The 23420-nt window shown below is 41.3% G+C and overlaps 1 protein-coding gene and 1 long non-coding RNA gene across 2 annotated transcripts; one reads left to right on the top strand and one right to left on the bottom strand.

The window, feature by feature from the left end:
• The first annotated feature begins 357 nt into the window (after window positions 1-357).
• LOC145442687 (alpha-tocopherol transfer protein-like) lies at window positions 358-15405 on the top strand. The gene is made up of 7 exons (XM_080320671.1): window positions 358-686; window positions 2152-2248; window positions 7172-7274; window positions 7342-7433; window positions 11872-11970; window positions 13769-13879; window positions 14873-15405. Exons 1-7 carry the CDS (start codon window positions 508-510, stop codon window positions 15071-15073), a joined length of 882 nt encoding a protein of 293 aa, XP_080176797.1. The 5' UTR covers window positions 358-507; the 3' UTR covers window positions 15074-15405.
• Window positions 15406-17489: 2084 nt separating this feature from the next.
• LOC145442691 (uncharacterized) lies at window positions 17490-19233 on the bottom strand. Its single transcript, XR_013916120.1, has 2 exons — window positions 18793-19233; window positions 17490-18377 (listed from the first exon to the last, which is right to left on the bottom strand). It is a non-coding gene; the product is annotated as an uncharacterized LOC145442691 (long non-coding RNA).
• Window positions 19234-23420: the final 4187 nt, after the last annotated feature.

The raw sequence follows: 23420 nt of genomic DNA, 5'->3' as shown, positions 1-23420 counted from the left end.
AGCTTCTTTCAGGCTCAGTCTCGATTTTTATCAATAATCTATAGAATAAGACATTACAACGGGGGAATTGTAAGATTTTCCAAATTTTGGACAACCCTAATGTTCATGGGTCGTGACCCATACTTTAAGAACCCTTGTCGTAAAGCTCTTGATCTTGTGGGGATGCGCCAAGTCGTTTTTAAAGCGTCTCGGTCTTGGCAGTGTCTGTGCCATTGGCCCAACACTGCCGAAGCCGTATCAGCTAGTGAGAAATAATGACGCCGGGCACAGGACATTCGCTTATTTTGAACCAATATTTCCAAACCGAAATTAATTTCAGCATTTTAAAATGCTTTACTGAGCGTTATTCCGAAATTTCGAAACAGGTAAACTCACCTATGGTCCTCCAGTGGGTGCCCATGGCCCATGGCCCAGTTGAAAATAGAGCAATTGTATGCCGAATGACAGCTGTCCGTGTACGTTACATTTACAGATTTGCAATACTTTCGGTTAAGAACGTTATGAAAAATGGGTGTGCCAAGGTACGAGTGCAATTTGTCCAAGGATACACTGACTAAAGCGGTAGAAGAATTGAATGAGCCGGTCGATAATGACATTAGGCTCGCTGCCATAGACAGACTTCGTGGACGTTTTCTTGGAAGTGCTACGAATTCGGACATCTCGCTAGACGACGCTTTCATTCTAAGGTTGGTCACATTTCCTTATCTCTATCGTATATCTGCCCCTTTCGCGATGGGATCGATCGTACAAATGTACATTTTATGTTTAAGCTCTTACATATGTACATTGTACATGCGCTCGTCATTAGGATTGTAATTGAGATATCGATAGACTGTTTTAACTACCGTATACTACTTTGTCGACCCGTCAACAATTCGTGGGACAAGTATTTTCCATTCCCGATATAATCCCTGCCGCAGTAGACGGAATTGATTATAACTCAGTCGATTTGCCTGCGTGTATTTGCGTTTGGTGTAAGGATTTATGCCAGGTATTTTCAAACTCAACTTGTTTTTCACACATTAATTCTTTATTATCAAGTCTATACTTAATATCATATTACAATATATTACGAGTCACGGGGCTCTATTCCAGCAGCACCTTTATTCACAAGCAATGGAATTGGAAAAGCTCCATTTCTAGTCGTAATGTGGCGTAAGCCCTGCGCATGCGCTGTGTGGAACACAAAAGACTTATCTGTTAACGCGGACGTTGGAAGTTGGTTTTATTAAATCATAATTTGGTGATAAGGCGATTTTTTGAGCTGGAATTTATACAGCAGCGCGACCACTGGTAATGCTTTCGCATTGGCATTTTCGCTTCTGCAAATAACTACTTTTTGGTACATTATTTCAGAAAACTCTGAATTCCGTGTGCACTTTTTTGTCGGTATTTGATCTCAAAGTTACTGCCTTGTTCCTAACGGTGACTAGAGTGATACCGCAACATTTCCGTCGGAAGGTTATAATGGAACCAATGAACATGCTCGACATTTGCTGTTTTGATGGAGTTTTTAATGGAAGTATTTCTTATTAACATATTATGGTGCCTCATGATCGAACGTAGGCCATACTCCCGTTTATGGATGTAGCTTATTAATGGTTGGACAAATTAGGATACCTGATTTGAAGTGACTAAACCTGGTTGTGGCGAACATCACAGGCTTGGCTTATTTGAGAATTTCGTGGGGTGGAGGTCAAATATTTTAAATCGATATATGTCGTGACATCGTAGAGACGAATGCTCTCACAATGCTATTATAGAAAACTCGGGGTAATCTTTGGCTTCTTTTGCCTTTGACTATCTCGGGGGATCCGTGGCCGTTTGTGAGTAGGAAGCACCAATTCAGAGTATAAGAGATGTACGGTATTGTGGAATGAGGTATATAGGCCATCTAAAGCATAACGTTAGTTTGCAAACCAATAAAAAGTGGAATATTTTCCATGCAATCCACCTAAACCTTGAATATGTCAACCTTCATGAGCGCCCGTCGCCGTATAAGAGGTGTGGAAACCATTAGCTTAAGTAACTATAAGAATTGTGATATTTGCGGAATCGCGCACGACCATCTAACTTGTTATTTGTGTCATTAGTCAATGTTGAGGTTACGCATCTCGCTAACCCACTGAGAGAACTGCAATGATTTCACAGATTTCTACGGTTCCGAAAATTTGACGAAGACAGAGCTCTAACCGCTTTAAAGAACTATCAGCATTTGAGGAGTACGTGGAAGGACGTCTTCAGCTTGGTGAGATATGCCTACTATTCGGTTTGCAAGCTCTATTATACTGTGTAGTTCAATCGTGGTTGAATTTATCGTCTAGTCTTTGCAGATGGGAGGTAGGCCCCATTGACCCAACATTTATATCTGACTTCATGACGCCATGCGTTATGCGTTATGCGTCACAGTAGGTCCAAAAATTTGTCTTCATTTCTGAAAATATTTTCCGTTCCTCAATTTTCAGCTGCCCTCCATTTCCGTCCCGACTCCTTCTGTTAATCTCCAGCCCATTCGGGAAACTTTCTAGCTTAAATTTAATCACCCTGAATAAATTGACTTGTACTGAGTAACCAGCCCAATTGCAGATAAGTTGGCAAGATGGCAATGTTGAGATCCTTGGTCTTCGAGTAATCACTTGTATCCTGATATCATCCATCGTACTTGTAGACATTCACTTTAATAGAGCACACGATTAAAGTGTCGGAATACTCGGGATGTAACGGTCGTTTTCAGGCATCCCTTGTACATTGTACAACATACAGCCTCTAGTACGGTGAAACCCAACCACGGCTGCAACGTAGCCTTCTTGCGGTCCTGATTGACCTCTTACTATGCCACAAAATTATGATAGACGACAGTTGTTTGTTTCTATGATAAATTATTGTCACTTTCTGAATATGAATGCTAAAAGGAGGGATATTAGCTATGTCTAAAGCCGTCCAAGGCCGCTTCTGAAAACCAGGAAAGAGAATTCTTGCAGACTATAGCGTCAAACGTGCGGATGAATAGATTGAATACCCGCATCAGACAAGGATATATCTTAAGTTCTGCTGTTCATAGACCTTTATGTCGTCTCTGTGGAGGGTAAATTTCGAAACAATTTTAGTAACATCAAAATATCGGCTCATTGTCAAGTATAAATTGCTGTAAGTCCAATATTAGGCTACTCAGCGTATAATCCCTCGCAAACTTGTGTATTAGGTGCTGGAATGTATCAAGAGCTATCACATAACGACATTAATAGTAATGTAATAGTGTAGTAATGATATGCATTTTCAGTTTATTTCAATGTACATTGTACAGCACTTGCCAGTCTTTGTATAACAATGTTAAAATAACAGATATAGAATATATAGAAGTCTATTGTGCAAGTGCAATGTGCATTGTGCATGTCTTTGAATTAGCTGGATGGTGAGATCCAGAGGTAGGCTAGCTACTTTTAAATTTTCGTTATAAGTAGCCTATACTCTAGTATTTTCATGCTGCTCCATAAGTACACTGAAGTTTGAAATTCGGCTCCGACATCCAAAAAGGATGGGAACCGCTGCTTTAGTACCTGATCCAACTGAATTAGATCACACCACTGCAACACAAATGGGTGTCGGGTTCGAGTCCGACCGAGTCCCGAATTCCTACCAAGTGTTGAATTGTTATCTAGGCTCCTCGTCGTCATATGATTCGCGTTGGCGGTGCCTTAAGAAGCCTAGAAGTGGACCGTGCTACAAGTTGGCAGCTACGGAATCAAAAATGAGGAATATCGGTCTGGTGTAAAAGACCATTGTAGTCGACTAACACCGTGAACAGATCAGACCTGGGCATTGTGCGTTTCGCGGCGCAATTCTTAGCGGCCCGCGAAGGGTTCCTTGTAAATTAGACCATAAAATTGGTTTGTTAATGTTAATGCATGGACAAAAATAACTGTATACAGTGATCCATATATGCGTTTAGTTAGAGGTCTACTTTCTTTGGGTACAGTGATCACGTAACGTACGTAGCCTACGTCGTGTGGTTAATCCAGATTCAAAATATAGCAAATATAGTATAGCAAATTATGCCATAACAATTAAAGCTACGAGTCACTGTCTTCACATTGTAGTTCAAATCTTGGTTGTTGCCAGGTGTGAGCTTTAGAACAGCGGTTCTTAACCCCCTTGACCTGGCGGACCGATTATACTGCCGAGTGTCGCTTCCTTGTGCTTTCGAAATTAAACGAAGTTTGTTTAAATGTCTCCGCATCTTTCACATACAACTTGTCCGAAGCGAGTTCTAGATTACTTTCGAATACTTCAAGCTGAGTGCAACAATTGGACCCTTGTGACGTAGGCCTACGCCCAAAATTATACCGTTAACTTTCTACTACGACACCATGCCGAAAATACGTTCCAAATTTCGTTTCCGAAATTTCATTTCTCTAATGAATGGAATAGGGGACAACATCTTGCATTTTGGAATTGAGATGTAAAATTCGAATATATTTGGCAGACCGACAGGAAACTTGCCACGAACCGACGAATGAGAACCACTGCAATTTAAACACGGCCATACTTTTTCGAATCCTAATTCGTTAAATAATGCAATCAGTGAGCGAGATTAGCAGATATCCTCACTCACAAACGATGTTATGTCCAGCGATGAAAGATGCGACTGAAAACCGACATTTCAACAAGATTGGGATCACTAAATATTCTTTACTGAAGTAGGCCGTGAACCGGTCGTTTAGATTATTGAGAGCACCAAGTAGGTCTCCGTGTTTAAGTAATATACTTTGGATCGTCATTTCGTCATTTTAACACAAATAATGCAGCGAATACGTAATCTCGGTGGATAAGGACCTGCTAGCGAAGCTCGTAAAACAACAAGGCTATTTTACAAAGCCACAAAGAGCTGATATTAACGCAACATGTGCTAACAATGTAATTCACTGCTTTCAATTTAGAAATAGTACAGCGCCCCGCAGAACATGTTCGTAACTTTTTTCTCGGCCCGCCATCGTATTTTCTGCTTCCGATTTAGCCCCCCGGGAAAAATAATTGGCCACTCCTGAATTATATACTTCGTCGCTGGGTTGTAGTAGAGTACCGCTTGTATGACAGACTTACAACTATGCATAGAAGCAATGTTCCCTCTAATTTTTCACGAGTCTGCGCAAACACGCCAACTCACTGCGCAGGCCCTTGGACAACAGTGCGCAACCAGCCCTCCCATGGGTTATACATCAAACTTCGGGGGGGGGGGTGCTTTGCCCCCCAGACCCCCTCGGGCTATGCGCTTTTTGCCTCTGCTTATCAACTACATTGGAAGTCCGTTTGGTGGGTGTGACGCCTGAAACACCCGAAACGCGAAAAACTTCTGTAATTCATGATTGAGTCGGTATATTGCTATCAATTTTTATGCTCTCTCTGATCACGTAATCAGATTTACCGGTTGAACTGATTGAGTCGGGTGTGTTGGAAAAGGTGTAGGACCCCTAAATAGTAATTAAAGGTCTTCGGGCGTGTGTCTTCCGTTTTCACATGCTCCGACAACCATTCCATGTTGAACGGCTCGCGCTTCTTTGTTAATTTGGCTTGGTGAAGGGATGAGCATGAGAAACTAGGCCTACCCATCCGTTTTGTCATCATTAAAAGCGATCAATATAAACAGTGAAAAGCAGAATTAGCGAGTATTCACTCAACGTAGGCCACACATGCAGGCATCTAGCCAAAACACTTGTAGCGACACAAATGAACGCTTGTAACCGCAAGTACTATGGACGGCGAATCGTGATTTTGTGCGACCATATGTGACGTCACAATAAATCCGTGTACGTACATGGTGACATATGATTACTAGTACACATACACACACACGACTGGCACGAGATCGCACTTCAAATCAATACATGCGATCGATGTAGGCCTACCGCGTTAAAACACTGATGTGACGTCTTATTAATACTGGCAATGCGCTCATTACTGTCAAGACATACAGAATTTATAATGATACGAATATTCAAGTCTGACTGAAGCAAGAACAATATTAGCATATGACCTTATCGACAGAACGTTCCCGTTCAAACGAATAGCATAAAATCAAAACTTGTGCTGCTGAGAAGCTGATTTAATTTAACGCCCCACAGTGCGCAGTTTAAGCATATCCCGATAAACGTTTGCAAGGGGATGGATTTTTTCAACCATATTAGTGGTTGTACTTGCATATTCTGCACATTATCCTATCTCATCACACGTGATCAGATTTGCCTGATGGAAGTGATGACTTGGAAGATTCACGGCATGGAATTGTACACTAGTACAGTATATCTTACGCAATGTTCATGCCACGCGGAGAATACTATTCGTTAGTTTCTCGCAGATTAACTTCGAGTTAGTCCATTGTTATTTATAACTTTGTTAAACCATGTTATTTCGCCATTCCTAGAAAAAGACTGCGCTATTGAAATGATATCAGTATCGCTGACGCGTACGAGACCATACAAAAAGAAAAATTTCTTTCGTGAGGCCCACGTCATTGCAAATTATCATTTCTTCACCGTTTCAGCACTGCGCATTTGCGCACGTGCGCAGCTTAGAGGGGACATTGCATAGAAGCATTTTCTCATAATATCGCCACCTTCACGTACATAATTTGCAACATAGCTGACAACGTTAATCGACCGCAGACGTTCGATTGATTTCAACAGCTGTTGAAGTACATTAGGTTAATAAATTCAATGACTACTGTTTTAGCTCTATATGCTCTAAACTTGAAGTATACATTAAATCCGATTTGCTCCTGGTAGGTGGATAAATACGCGATTAAGGTATCGATTCTGTAGCCCGACCCGCAAAGTATTTCATTTTCCGATATCAGGCCCCCCAACCATAGAAGTTGCCCACCCCTGATTTACGCGGATTATGTGATGTCGAGGAGCCTAGTAGATAAAGCTCCATCACGTGAAGGGATTCTGGATGCGACCACGGCCGGACTATGTTAAAATAGTTACATGACCGTATGTCGCCTGAAGTGGAGCGAACGCTGAACTCCGGCTCGGACGATATACTGGCCACGATTCTAGTTCCACGCAGTCCTCGCATTTTTATTTAATTGTCCTGTATTCACATAGTAAAGTTTTGTACTAGGCATCTAAGCGGACGCTAGTCTCACTTCATTATTTCGATTGTCGTATGCAAGGTGAACAATCCTGGCGAGATCTCAGAGTTCCTCGACCTCGGGTCGGTTGTGCCCTTGAAGCAAAGAGCAGCGGACGGCTCCTTTATAAGCATTGGAACGCCAGGTATGCGTAGATCTTCCAGTCTAGTTCGTCCAACTACATCGTATTAATGACATTCTTCTGTATTTAGGCAGGAACTTCACCAAAAACGACGGAATAACCAATTTTATAGCAGCGACGATATTGACCACCGAGAAGCTGTTGGAAAACGAAGAAGCACAGGTAATAATGTTAACCCACATAGCAGCATGTAACATATAGGAGTGGAGATCCTGCTGCGATTCAGTTCCACTGGTACGATACGGAAAGAGAGCAGACGTGCAAGAAGTACCCGAATGCCATAAACGAGTTTTTCAGCATCTTTAGCAACTCTTGGCCGTGTGCTGCAGCGGCATGCCCGGTGTTCGTTCTGCCATGACTCGTCGCGAGTAGGGAGTGCCAAGTTATCGTATTTGTGTATTATCATTTAACAATCACCGATACCGTCATAACAAAACTGAAGACACTTTATATCAGTGGTTGCCAAACCTACCGACTTATATCCTCCTTATTAAAGCTCGACGCAATTCCCCCAATTTACAAAGCCGAACAAGAGGACACGTTAACGATAAATTTTATAGAACTAACCTCTGATTGCTGGTGAATTGACTAAAAAGGGGCATTTTTTCGAAATGATGCACATAAGACCCATCTACACGTGTAATCGGTGGGAGTTCACCTTTTTCTTAGTTAACTTTCGAGGCAGACCCAGAACGACCCGTTTTTCACGTGCATTTCGTGTTGATTAGTTGGATATAGCCGTGCTGACGTTTTCACACCCCTATCGCCCCCTTCGTACACTTTCGCTACCCATTCGCCCCCTGTTTCTCAAAATCGCCCACTGGGGTTGGGGTGTGGGGGAGGGGGGCGATATCTCCCTCGTTGGGAACCACTGCTTTAAATTAAAAGCCTTCGTATCAATTTCGATTCTCGTTGTTGAAAATGACAATACGGTGGCGTGTTAAAGCGGATTGTTGGTAGCTATATAATCAGTGGGAGATTTTTTCCCTAAGCATTGCATCGCCTTGTACGATGTCAGTAGTTCCACGACGTTTCCAGATTTTATCCTCCATTAGAGTAAGACAGAAGCGGTCAACTCGTGGCCCGCGAGTTAATTCTCGGAAATGGTTATATTATCTGAAAAAATAGTTGGTTCGTGGTACAGAACTTGAAGATACCTTTCAATAAAACATCCATTATACCAAAATATTTATTGAATTCGAAAACGTTTCGGGTGCCTCTGTTCAAGAGTTCCCGGTACGCTAAAGGGATTTAAACAGACTGAAAAGCAAAACCAAAAGGGCGAGGTATGATGTAGCAATCGGAATTACAGACCATTAAGTACGTAATGTAACAATGTCAACCATAATAAACTTTGAAATGTACGGTAAAATTTCAAAAGATATTTGGCGAACCGGTGGACCTTGAAAATTGAAATCAACCCAAAATATAATGTATGCAGCCGTTTTTTGTGCAAGTATGATACTAGAGCAGGGGGAGACCTTATTACTATTCACGGCCCCATTTCGATTACTTATACAGACTACGGCCGCATCCCAGGACAAAGTCGCAATGAACTTACTGCACACGAAATACTCATGTTAAATTGTCCATGTCCATTTCTGGTGAACTCCGGACAAATCTGCTTTTTCCTATCGTCTTACTATACGCATCGAAATCAGCGCATAGTGATCATGTTATGAATAATGACTGGGATCGGTCATGGTGACGACGCGCGAAAATATTTTCATAATCACGAATGAATTTCGTCATAAATATTCATAGTTTCGCATATTACTATTATCCTTTCTCAACCAAAGTGATCAGATTCACCGGTAGAGTTAATGGTGGGAGGTTTGTCGAAAATTTAGAGCAGGTAATGATGCATCTTCGGGTGGGCCAATTGTTAGTACAGTCACTTTGGGGCGTGTTGCTATTTCTTGACCTCCCATCAGGATTGTCGATATATTGTGGAGAGATGTTGGAATCTACCAAACGTACCAAAAACAATTTTATTTTCGTGAGGAGTGCACGATTCCAAATTGGTATCTCCATATGGTGTGCATATTTTTCCTCCGCTGTTTGCATCTGTGTGGGGCTCGGATTTTGAAGAGCGCTACGACTACATTAAAATCGAAAAATCAAGTCGCATTGGATCGCGCCTAGCGCGAAGGAAATTTCAAGGTTAAGCAAAATATCTCAAAATTTCGGGAGTCAATTCGTAAATTCAATTTTTATGTCCCAGGTACCACAAATTTCCTTTAACCGCCGTAGGTTGGCCACCCCTGTACTATAGGGAGTGAAATTTTGAGGGTTTTGTTCGTTATTAAATATATATTTATGACGGTATTCATTTGATTTTACGGTAGTGTCTGCTGAGTGCTGAGTCGAGGAAAAATTGACTTGCCCAGATAAACATAGGCAAATTTCGCGCCGAAGGCCGTGGGTTAAAACCGACCGCGCCAACTGGAATAATCTTCTTCTCTTCGACAACATCCAAAGATGAAGCGTTCTGTAGTAGGACAGAGCACATTGTCGAGCTATCTTGCTCATTTCCTACCACTACCATACATAGCCTACTACGAGTACTATGCGTCGCACGAAAACACCCGATTACAGAGATACCTGGCCATCCACAAAATTAATGCATCGAGAACGAATGAGCGTACGGATTGCGCGGTCAGCGAGTCAGCTCGTACTTAGCGGGTCGCTCACATGTCGTCAGCGCAGACAGCTTGAACTTAAGTCAAATCGAAATGTTTCCGGGCCTAAAATTAGCTCACGAAGTTCTGCATCAGTTTAAAATTTGACGTTATATTTATTTCACCAATGGCAAGCCTTCAACATCTTGCATCTTGAAATTAAGGCATTCAATTTTAATATTCCTCGCGGACCGGCACCGCTCCGAGGACCGGCGGTTGAGAACCACTGTCCTAAATTATGTGGACACAGCGATACTGATCGGCTCACTGCATTTGGGGTTCGTCCTACCATCCAAATGGAAAGCATATCGTAAGCAACGCAAATGCAGTGAGCCTTTCAATATCTGTCGACGCCATATACGACACTACGACACTATGGTACTATGGTGACCGCGTGATTTGAAAATAAACAATTACAAACACGAATTAGAACAAACTAATGCGAAATTTGCAAGTTATACAGAAAATCTTTTTGTCTACATAAAATAGGCTTAGTCAATTGAATAATTATTGATTCTAACACTTTTAATTGAAACGAGGATCTGCCTCGCGCAATGGCAGTGAACATATCGTCATAGTTTAGAGCGCAAGAACGGTTTGCACTTAAATGTTGACCGATCGACGAAGCGTATGTTTTAGCAGCCTATTTCCATTGGCGTGCGATCTCCGTAGCGGTCATATGCGCAAGTTTTCTAGCGAATCAATTTGGGGATGTGCTACGTTATCCGTTCAGACAATCTTCGTGATGTACGCCCTACCTACCTGCTATCACATTGGCACTTGTATTCGTAGACCACGTTACTTGCATCAGAGGCAGGAAGTATATCATTTCGAGAGTTCGCCGAAAGTAGCTTGTTTGTATACACTGCATGCGCATTAACGCTATAATAACGGTGAACTGCCGATTTCATTAACTTTTCAAAGCGATTGGACAAGTTGCCTAGTCAAGATAGGTGTACAAATGCCACACATTTTTCTGGTCCATATTTGCGAGCTTTGTGTGATATGTTGTCACTCGATTTATTGCTTTTAGTGTTGGTGACCCCTGCCCGGTGTCTGCAATCGCAGAATACTTTACTCAAAATGATAGTTCATGTTCGCCGACATCTTCGACATCGACATGTCCAAGCGCCGAATAATCCTGTCCTTGCTAAATGAGCCCTGCGGTATATACTCGAATGCACAGCACATAGAGTTGACATAACTAAATTGTTGACGATTTTGATGCGTAGTAGTATAAGTATTGTTTTCAACGCTACTTACCGTAATCCGCTTCTTTCCAATCGAATCGAGTCACTAAAAAAAGGCCATCAACATCAAAGTTGCCCGCGAAATGTTTCGTAAATCTCATGTGGCCCTTAGGCCGAAAAAGTTGGCAATCCCTGGCGTAGGAGATGCGAAATCAAGGCAATAACCCAGTACAACAACAACAATATTATTTGCGAATGCCGAGACAATTATTTTACAAAGAACATCACTAAAATGTAAGTCTGACATACAGAGACTATATGGTACTAAGAATATCAATGAAATACAAGTCTTACACAACTCTACTAATTTTTGAGAGGCTCCCGTATAAGATTACCCCAAATCGTTGTCGGGGCTGTTGCGTTTTTAGATGGTACTTGTAGCATTTCAACTCGTGCCTATTCTTCAAATGCATTCCATTGCCTTGAGCTCCAAGAGTGCATATCTGAATTCTTCTCATAGCTCCAGTACAGGTTTTGAGAGACTTATTGTTACTTGAAGTCTCTGTTTTAGTTAGATGCATTTTGCGGGCAAGAAACTGCGTTTCGATTCCGTATTCTTAGATGGATATACTAGGGATTGTGTATATAAGTAATGAGGTTTCTTTGGTTGTACGAAAAATTGTATAACAAAGCAATTGCATAACATTGATCCTCTTCATACATTTTAAGGTTTACGGCGTAACTGTAATTCAAGACCTGAAGTGTTTCAGCATCGGTCTGTCGATGCAAATGACGATCGTCGCGAGACAGTTTTCGACCCTAATGCAGGTAACCGTGACATATTCATTCATTCATATCGTTTATTTTGCCGCAAGAATTCGTTTTGTCATGAAGTCATATCATGACCACATGTTCAAAGGTCGGTCGTGGCACGGGGCGCATCATGTGAGGCGATAATCAGGTGCGAGCTCGACGGCATATTGAATATATATGAAACATTCTTGGACAGTGTTTCCTAACATTTTTTGTCTTTATTCCCCACTTCAGATTTATTCCGAGCCTTCATTCCCCACTACCCAAAACTTCTGTCATTACGGAGCAGCTATTTGCTCGTCTGAGCACACAAGACACATAACCGCACCAGTACACAAGACCATCGCCTATAACTGCATCATGAAACATTGTGAACCGATACTGTAGGGTTACCATACGTCCTCTTTTAAAAGGATTTGTCCCCGGAGGACGCACAAATGTCCTCTTTTTTGAGATTTTGAGAATGCAGGTTAAATATAGGTCAAAATTTGACTGAAATACAGTAAATCAACACTGAAGTAACGCTCAGGCGTCGAAAAGCCGTAATTCGTGGTTCGCGCCGGAAAGTTGACCTTTTTATTAGTCAACCAACCGATAATGTGCAAGAAAAACCGTTAATTCGGGGATTTAGCCAGAAAACCTTGTTTTTTCAGTCAACCAATCACGAAGTGGGAAAAAGTTACCATTTTTTCAGTATTTCGCTCCGGTATTGCAAGTCTGAAAATTTGAAAAAGTGTCCTCTTTTCAGATTTCTAAAATATGGCAACCCTACGATACCATTAACACTCTGGTAACGGTAATTGGGCATGTGTATTGTGTATCCGTAAATATGTAGATTGTTCTGTATATAGTGTTCAACAAATGGCTCTATTCCCCACCAGAAACCATTGAATTCCCCACCGGTTGGGAACCACTGTTCTAGGCACTACACATCAGGGGTGTTGAAAAAAACTTTTTTTTTTCAAATTTTATCGACTTCGCTTTCAAATCGTCAGGATGATTATAATCTGGCCTCGTGTTCGACATTTGGCCACGTATCGAATTTCCGATTTGCAAGATTGCGGTCAATCAGTTAGATACTTGTGACGCGACCGAAATCTTCACACGGAATATTGAGACTGCAATGGATGATTACAATTAGAGTTGCATTTAAAACAAACGGTGTTGTGTTTTTTTTTAAGTTGTAAAATTATGCCATAATTGGGTAAATACTTTACAAAAATCGTGCTGTATGAGCCTAAGGACAATTACCACCCGATATAGCCGACATCAATATGGGATGGTTGCAACCCTCAAAATAGTCGGTTGAACAGCAATAGTGCATATATTTCGTCAAAGGGTCTATTTGTACCCTATATTTTCAATCGGCAATGAAAATCCACTATGACGTCACCATTGAATATTCGTAACGTCGTGGCTTTTAAAAAGCATAAAAAACAATGAAAAACATGATCTAAATTAGGGCCTTGTTTTAAACGTGTTTGTTTTAGATAGATTTTCGTTTTAAATGCAACCCTAATTACGACGTTGGTCCGCTTGTGACGCCGTATAGCCCTAATTTGTCCCCGATGATACGAAGTTCGTTTATATAAAGTTAGCTTCACCACCAACGCACTGAAAGTATAGCAAAAGCATGCAACAAGCATGCTACACATTGTGTATTCTGTTATGAACTCTTACCGCATACATGTCACCATTCTCCTCTTGCAGGACGCTTTACCAATCCGGATCAAAAACATCAGCGTAGTCCACGAGCAACTTGCTTTCGCCATAATTTTCTCTGTGATTAAACCTCACCGTTCTCCTCTTGCAGGACGCTTTACCAATCCGGATCAAAAACATCAGCGTAGTCCACGAGCACCTTGCTTTCGACATAATTTTCACTGTGATTAAACCTTTCTTCAAAGAGAAGTTACGAAAGCGGGTAAGTACAGCAATTATTACAATCATTCGGGTTGTAAGAGCAGAACCAGCAGCAGGATCCGGTAAGCACCGGCAGTCTGGCACGCTTGGTAGATGATTATGTCTTACACTGTGTAGTGCACAACTTCGACCTTACTCTGATTTTATAGAACACCTGAACTAGTTCTGACTTGTACATACTAATCATGTTAGTTGATGGACTGTTTTAAGAGTCTTTCTGGTTTAGTTCCAGTTGCGCGAAATAGTCAGAGCCACTAGAAACACCTATCGTCGTTTGGCGTGAATCGTGATACCAATGTTCTGTTGTGTGATGTTCATGCAGCCATTGCTAGGACAAAGAGCTATGAATACTAACAGTGGCGTAGCCAGGCATGGGTTTTGCTGGTTGAAACATCTCCCATTTCATACTGGAAACCAAGTCATTTTGAAATGGCGATTCAGTCTCCAATATATCTATAATTCGTGAAATCAAATATCAGTTGTTTTAGTTGGTCATTTCTTTCGGAAGTTCTAGTTCTAGTTGCGCATGTTGAAAATCAAATAGTTTGTACGTATAAGTCTAAAGACTAGGTCATTCAACTTCAATATCAAAATTTATTACCGTCATAGTGATCCCTCGTAATTACAAAACTATCGCAGTAGAATCCAAATCAACCGCTGGGAACGGCGAAATTGGGCCGAAATTGCAACCGATAACGTATATTTACTCTTTTCTGTTCTGGAAATTGATGTCCAGTTAGAAATACATGAAAGATGCAATATTCCCAGACTAAAAACGTGATTACGAGGATTTCGCCTCAAACCAGAAGCGCAAGTCCTGATATTTCAGGATTTTGAGTGATCCATTTTTCAAACATCCCAAAACGATGTTTATTTTTCGAATTATCACAAACGAGGCAAATCATGAAACCAATATAGCCTACATACTCATATATCGTACAGATTCATTTGAATGGTTCGAAAGTGAACATCCTTGATTCGAATTTCCCTTCAGATTGAACTTCATGGAAATCAAGTGCAGCGTCTGCAACCCAGAATTCGTAAGGACATTTTGCCGCCATTTCTCGGCGGTAGCGGTCCAGAACAGGATGTAATGGGATGGAAAGCGATGATTTTGGGGACAGGAACTTTTTGGAGCGACCAACGCGACGTTGGTACAACAGTATGGGAAACTGTCAGCGGTATATTTGAATAGTTGGTGTAAACGTTTTCGGGAATCCACACACCAGGCGAATTTGAAGCCGTATCGTTCATATGTTGTTCGTTGCGTTGTATGTTATTTCCATATTTGTTTTTGTTAGCCTGTTCTAATTCACTCTCGTTACTTCGCTAAATACTTATACACAACACATGTCCCATCTGTTATGCTTGGTCCGTCTCGTCTTTCTTGGCTACTATGTAATCTGCCGAAATATGGGGTTCTACTGCGAAATGATGGTGATTTACTGTGATACGTGGGTGTGCGTTTTTACTGGCGATGATTTCGTCGGGCAATATTCTGGAATTATACGCAAAGGACGTCGCGAATATGCCATTTTCGTGCATGACCAGAATTTAATCTACATCTCGAGAATATGCTGTAATTGTTAACAACAGGGTGATTACCAGGGCAAGTTTTTGTTGCAGTCAAATCCGTGAAAAGTTGCATTTATTTTTCACAAAAGATGCAGTAAAAAGTTGCATTTATTTTTCACAAAAGTTGCAATAAAAATTAGCATTTGTGGACAATTTCCTTGAAATTATTAGGTTATGAGATGCTCGAATCGATCCGTATCCAAGGCAATGTAGCAAAACTCAGTGTTAGCTTAGCGATTTCAACAAAATCAGTAGCCTGAAAAATAGACCCACTAAAAATATAATTTTCGTCGGTATAGCCTGAATGTACATCAAATTTAAACGAGGGTGACATAATCAAACGATCTATTTCCATATAGTGCCAAACATTCGCAGTAGAAGGTTAGTTGCATGAAAAATCGAATAAACTTGCAAAAATTCCCATGAAAAATCGAAAAACTTGCATTAGAAATGGAGAGAAGTTGCGCTATAAGATTCCTCCAAACAGCTTAAAGCAGCATTCTACATAACTTCCGAGTATTTAGGAAGCTGTAAAAAGTTGTAAAGAATGCAGTCAGACTCTATGTTCTGGTTTCACGAAATCTACATGCCGCTGCAAAAGTTACTTCCTGGTCTTGACTAGCACTTGGAAAGTACAACTACAGACCTACCTGTATTTTAGCTGCTTGTCAGTTTATTTCATTTTCACGGTCTCCAATTCCAGGGTTGAAAGTACATTAGATTTGTGAATCACCATCGCCGTAACGAGGCTATTTCCACGGAGTTTGCTAATTTTCAGCAAATCAAATTCGTGATTATTTTTAATGAATAGAGATTTCTATATTCAAACACTATTACAGGCCCCTTTCAAGTTTCAAAAGCACTGAAAAAGCGTTACTCTCCATGTAGGCATGCCTGTAAAACGGAGTGAGGAAATTTGCCACCGCCATTCTAAAATTGGCCGAAATTTCAATTGGCACTGCCTCGGCTTCTACTAGTTGGAATTGAGCTGAATTTGATGTGGAGCGTGTTCCAAGCAACCCAACAATTCAATCGGTGAATCCCGGGAATCTGAAAAAGGACTATTTTACCCTAGTGTAAATTGCTGGGTGGATAGGTGTCTTTATTAGATTTTCATCATACTGTCGGGTGTAGATCAGGTAAATGCCACTTCCAGCTACCAAATTGTGTTTTACACACCCTTCCAATGGTTGAGAATAAGTCAAACACACCTATCCATATGGATATATATCACAGGGATGTAGTGGCTTTGCGCGTGCCACCTTTTTGAATTTCTTGGGATGGTGCATGAAATCAGAATCCACTAATTAAATCATAAATTACCGGTACCTTTGAAACAATTTAACGATTCGCACCACTAAGTTAGAAAGAATATTGTCGTTGTGACGCAATAATGACAAGTACACATAATCGCGAACAGCAGCAAACAGCGCACGGTTATTACGGTACAGCCAAAGTCACTCAACTATGACAAGTCGTCCGACTAATAAGCGCAATGTTATTAGAGTACTGGAGCGCAAAATGTTGCACAAAAGTCCGTCGGCGCTAACCTGTGGTAATGGAAATCCGTGCTTGCCGACCTTATATTTCGACTTTTAACGGTTATTTCTCGAGAATTATTTGGCTGTGTGCGATTTCAAGGATTGCAGTATGTATTTCAACGATATTAAAACGAAATATTTATAAATGGTTGACCTTCAAACGAAATATACCTTATATATGCTGCAATATCAATCTTGGCGTAGACCGAAAAATTACTAGTCGGGATGCACGATTATTGCTGGTCATGACCGTCCAGTTTTACTGTCCACCATAGCCACACGAATTCGATGACCTGGTATCATTGCCCAATGGAACTGGAGTACTCCCTGACTGGACAACCAACCTGCAAGAAGACAACTACCACCCTTCGCACCAGGATTTCTGACTAGCCTCCGCGTCTAAACACATGTCTGCAGCAACTTGTATTCTGAATTCTAAATCTGACAAAATATTTACGGGTGCTTTCTGTATCCATGTATTTGGATGACACGAAATATAGGTAGTCCAAGCCATTTTATTGAAATTTACATCAGATCAAAACAACACAAGATAGCAATATAAGGAAAACAATTGAACAGTGTCTAAATGATTTGGATCGGTCATTTTAATCAGTCCCCCACCTTGACCAAGAGCATGTAAATAAGAGGCATATACACTCAAGGAAAAGATAACATAAAAAGTACTAGCAATAAAAATATCGACATATCATATCGCAGTCCTGCAGGCTGAATTGTATTCATTCAGTAGAAACAGCTTGCATGTACTAGACATGCTTGACGACTGCAGGTAATGTCCATTCTCGGTAACGTCCATTGTCGGTAATGTCCATTCTCGGTATTGGTACAGGACCGGTTCGTAGTGGGCTGGCTTGTCTGAGGTTTCTCTGGGCTCCTCATCGCCGACCTCACTGCAGTTGCAGTGCATTGAAAAGCCCAGACTGAAAAGTGAGCCCTGCTAGAAGTCGGCAGCAAAGACCTCGACGGGGACGCATGGGTGCGAGAGAGACTGACGTCTGGATGTGTGAAAGATTGAAGTAGGCTCCAAGATTACCACAAAGACAAAGACTTATGAACATTTCAAATATTCGTGTCGTGGTGCACATAGCCTGAAAAAGGCGAGAAGCACCACCGTAAAATGTGAAATGATAATAATAGTGGGCTGGCTGCACGAACATTGACCAGTGCACCACGAAAAAATGAACGATTGATGAATTGTCAAACCCGCCAGGGCCAGATAGTATAAGACACTTCTGAGAGCGATTCCATGCATTCATATTCCGAGTCATCAATTTGGGGTTCGCATGGAATATGGATTTGAGCCATCAGTTTCACAAGAAGCGATGAATTCTATTGATCTTGCATGAGAATTCCCCGCATGCAGACCTGAATAAAAATATAACATACTAAATGAATAAATACACTAAAATTAATCTCGTACCAAACTAAATAAATTTGCGAGTGCACCCTTTGTGAACTGCCCAAACAAGAGAAAATCAAGGATGCGTTTTGCAGACAACAGCAACTGCTTATGGCTAAAATACAAAGTATGCTCGATAGTCTAATGCCGGCTTCAACTGGTTTCCATGTAGGCTATGATTGGAAATTTCATTTATTGACATTTGAAAAATGCTTAAGGTCACTAATAATGACAAAGCACAACAATAAGATGATAGTGATATTGCCACTTCAAGAAATTCGGGCTTTGTGAGAACCCACGACACTGTACCATGACCAAGGAGAAAAGACTAATAAGGTTTCCAATGAGTAAAAGGTTGAGCAGCATCAAACAATGTCTCACCTGTGCAGTGTGCAGCTGTCCTTGCAACATCATATGATATCGTGATTAGTGACGGATGGTTGAATATGCTTGACGGGTAACTCAAGACTGATCTTAGATTATCAGCAGGGCCGTAACAGCACTTCGTCAGCCCCCCCCCCAAAACGTTGGTCTTGGGCCCCCCATAGGGTGATAAACCTAACTTCTGGGGGGCTGCGCCCCCCAGAACCCCCTCAGGCTTTACCCTGTTTATGGCTACTTATCATCTACATTGGGGGGTTGTTGGGTGAGTCAGCTTTTCTCACCTAAGCGCGCGAAGCGCGAAAAATTTCTAGAATTCTTGATTGAATCGGCCAGTATGATCGGGAATTGCATATATATTGTTATCAATTTTTATCTTATCTCTGATCACGTAATCAGATTTGCTGGTAGAGCTGACTGACGTGTGTTCGAAAAGGTAGGACCACTCAATAATAAACATCTTCGGGCGTATACCCGTTGGCAGGAACGAAACAGCACCTCGTCAGGGAACCCAAAAACTTGGGTCTTGGGCTCCCATAGGATGATAGAACGACCCCCCCCCAATCACGTTGCCCGCGTTTGTCACGCAATGAGCTGTACTGTATAGCGAGCCAGCGCGAAACGCGAAAATGTTCGGTTATTTATGATAAAATCGGTCAATCAGATCGGCAATTGCATATATATTGCTATCACTTTGTCCTCTCTACTCACGTAATTAAATTTACCGGTAGAGCTGAGTGAAGTGTCTTGAAGACGGGAGGGCCCGTAAATAATAATTAAACATCTTCGGGCGAGCGGACCCGTTGATATGACTTCGTTACATGATGTTATTTCGTGACTTCCAGTCTGCTAGATCAAAAAATATAGAATCACATGAACGTACTAAACTGAAAGACGCACACGATTTCAAATTGGTATTTCTTCACTGGCGTAAAATTTTTCTCAGCGGGATGGTATTTGTCTTGTGAGGTTCAGATTGCCAAGACGGGAACATTCGGCGCCAGTCATTTAGGCGCCTATTTACAATTAAATCTATATGTATTTTGTATATATAACGAAGTCTTCGGTCAGCATAACGGCACAGTCCTTTTCGGCAAATGTTTTCTCGCTGCCGATCGTTTTGGCACACTTCTTGGAGTCTCATGTTATATGGCTTAAAACTTGTTGGTATGTCTTGGTGGGTCGTGGCGCGGTAATGGCCCAATACCCAATAATAAAGACAAATGGCATCTTGAATTTTTTTTTAAAATTGCATAAATTTAAAAAAAAATACTCTATGATTTATGCTAATTCACGAAATAATTTTGGGCCCCCTTCGAGCTCGCCCCCCCCCCCAATTGGGGGGTTTGGGGTGCGGCAGTTACGGTGCTGATTTTGTCATTCTGCTGTTTTGCAGCTGATTTTGTGTGTGCTGTAGGCTACCGTAACCGTGCGCTGTTTACTGCCGTTCGCGACTATGTGTACTTGTCATTATTGCGTCACAACGCCAATATTCTTTTTATATTTCGAATTTGGTTAACCTCATTTACTGGCGTTCACTGCTGAAGAGAGCCAGTCGAAAAGCTTCCAGTGTAATAATTATGACAACATGAACGTATTGTTTGCTGTAATATTACTATATTTGTTGATATGAAAATCAACCTCGACCCACGAGTTATCTCACATCTCTAATCAAATCAAGTGGCTCGAAAATTAGGATTCGAGTTGTCCCAACACTTCCCATTTACTTCTCTTGGTATTCACCAATGGCCACATCAACGACGGATTTTAATCTCAATTGATGCGCTGCAACTCAGGGTTGTAACCAAGTCACATGGTTCCGAGTCACGAGTCAATCTTACTTTTGTGGTATTGACTCGAGTCAACTCGAGTCATTTTCAATTCATCACCGAGTCGAGTCCGAGTCCAAGTCACCGTTTAAAGGGTAAAGTGCGAGTCATAGTGTTATGACTCGAGTCCGAGTGCAATGTTTTCAATCCTGAATTAGCTTATAGCAGGTGTGGGCAACATACGGCCCGCGGGCCGGATCCGCCCCGCGAAGGGAATTTATCCGGCCCGCGGACAGTTTTCCGTCTTACATGATAATGTGGTCCGCGCCCCCAGTCAGCCGAGATTCCGCACTACTTGCTTGCTATGTCAAACTTCAGTGACTGTATGTTTTAATATACGTGTATGCGCAGCGTGCGAGGGTGGAGCTTACGCGCAAGTTCGTCGAGGCTAGAAGACTTGCAATATCGGCATTTACGATGTACTCAACCCTAATGTTGTCAGAGGTAATCATGGTGTTTGTCGACTGCAATGGTCGTTTACACCAGACTGCTATTGCTTATTTTTGATTCCGTAACCGCCGACTTGTAGCATGGCACACTTACAGGCTTTTGTAAGGCACCGCTTATGCCAGGGGTCGCCAACTCAAAATGGATCGCGGGTCACTTTTCAAATTTCGTATAGAGTACGCGGGCCACATAAATTCAATATCGAGATTAATTATAGGCCACACAGTTCAACAAGGACGCTATCTCGTCACCTACTCAGCCATAATGAATTGATATGTTGGTAAATTTGGGCTACCGGGCTTATCGAATGCCTTGAAATCTTAATCAAGGAGTGCACCGTAGTGTCCTATATGGTGTGGGCACAAGCAAATCTCACGGCTCAGTGAAATTGGTGTACGTCACATTTTCAATTTGGCCAAAGGCAATTTCACGGTAACTTTTGACCGGCTTACCGAGCACGAAATTTGATAAAACGGGTATCAATCGAAAGCTACCGCGGTACTGATTGCGGAAATGTAAATTTTAATCTGATCGTGGTCCTGGAACCCCCCAAAATCAGCCTGGAATGTTAAATTTTACTGGAGTTTGGTATTGTGACGCCTAGATAAACCTCCAACACTCAAGTAGTATTTCTGAAGTCGACCTCGGCCGGACTCGAACCCACACCCATTGGTGTTGAAGCTATGGGTTATACCACTACGCTATCTCGCCACTATTGCACCGTCCGTTGCTTGATCAGAGAGCAGCACACATGGCGGCGCCTGTATGACAATGCTATTCTCAAATCCACATTGTATTCGTCATTATCGGCGAGAAATGGCTTTGAAGTGACAATGCTGTCGTTAAAATACATTCATTAAATACGATTTATTCGTTGTATATGTGGATAAAATGGGCCAGTAATCCATCGATTCAGCAATCCGGCCCGCCGAGTACTTAATTTTCCTATATCCGGCCCGCCGACTGGAGAAGTTGCCCGCCCCTGGCTTATAGCTTATAGAGAATCAACGAATTCACGTCTACATAACTATCTGATATAGAACCAACGAATTCACGTCTAGATACCAGCTGATAGAGAATCAACAGATGCATGTTTATGTAGAGGTACAGTTTATCTATCACATTATCAGGTGGTTGACTAAAAAAAGGTCACCTTTCCTGCTCAGCTCCCGAAATAGCCACCGGAGCGTTACTACTGTGAGAGAAAATTTTGGATTAATTACAAATAGAGATTTTCGAATTTTACCGGCTACCTCATGATATTGTTATATTGTGTAAAAATATGATTCAGAGCAAAATTGGATCAATTCAAATTAGAAAAAGCGAATTTATTAGAGTAAAATATTTTGGATATGAAAAAATAGTCGGCTTACTACTAGTATGTAAATATATTATATGAAAGAATTTCTCACTAAAACACTCTATATATTTTCAAAAATAATATTTTCTTCTCTCATATCATTGATCCAACTTTTAAAAATTAAGCCAGATTCGGTGTTCTTTTTATGCAACATGACAATTTTATCAAGTAGCCACCCAGTAAAATAAAAAAGAAGTTATTTTTGAACAGCCCTATTGTACAAACATCACAAAACATTAGCCATTCGTTATTACTCACGTGCACAATTCACATACCTAACAAAACGTCAAATGGACGGAGGATATTGTGTGTTTTCACAGACAGCAGATCAAATCATTGAGTTACACTTCAAAAATACTAAAGTGGAAAGGAGATCCTCATATATGTTATAGCGGCATGGCCTTGGAATAAATCCACATCTACTGAATTCACGTTCCACTGGTGCACTAGATACAGGAATTAACAAGCATTTTTGAACCACATTGAAGAGCATCAGATACTCAGTTTTTCTAGTCGCCCAAAAATACAAAGAATTATCTCCGTGAAATCTACACATGAGCTTATCAATCTCTTGCAAGTACTTGGCCATCTGATTCATTCCATTTGCTCTAATTGAACTTTGCTTCGATTGTTTGTAGATATAATTGAAAAGTCTTGAGTACTTTGATTGCGGAGGATCTAATACCTCCTCATCATGCACAGGATGATTTTTAACAATGCATTGCTACTATATGTACCATTGTCTGTTGTTTTTACGGCGGCATATCTGATATCAGACGAGTGCAACGAAAGCAGTGGCGACAAATAGCGATGTCGGCAGAATTCGTCAAATGCGGTGATCTAGCCATTACGATTCGCAAATTTCTTGATCTTCAAGTCATATAAAATAAGCCGAGTCAATGACTTGGGTCGAGTCATGCGTAATGGCTCGAGTACAAGTCGAGTCAATCCAAATATTGACTCGAGTCGAGTCGAGTCATTTTCCCATTTCA

Source organism: Botryllus schlosseri, chromosome 7, assembly GCF_051294905.1.
Source record: "Botryllus schlosseri isolate E-star chromosome 7, Bs_hap1, whole genome shotgun sequence".
Taxonomy (NCBI): Eukaryota; Metazoa; Chordata; class Ascidiacea; order Stolidobranchia; family Styelidae; genus Botryllus; species Botryllus schlosseri.
Note: the sequence above shows the minus strand (reverse complement) of the source record. Positions and strands in the feature narration are given on the sequence as shown.

Coding starts and splice junctions, on each gene's coding strand:
- LOC145442687 (XM_080320671.1), top strand. CDS start 508: ATGGGTGTGCCAAGGTACGAGTGCAATTTGTCCAAGGATACACTGACT. Junction 687..2,151: donor GACGACGCTTTCATTCTAAG/GTTGGTCACATT, acceptor ATGATTTCACAG/ATTTCTACGGTTCCGAAAAT. Junction 11,971..13,768: donor AGTTTTCGACCCTAATGCAG/GTAACCGTGACA, acceptor CTCCTCTTGCAG/GACGCTTTACCAATCCGGAT.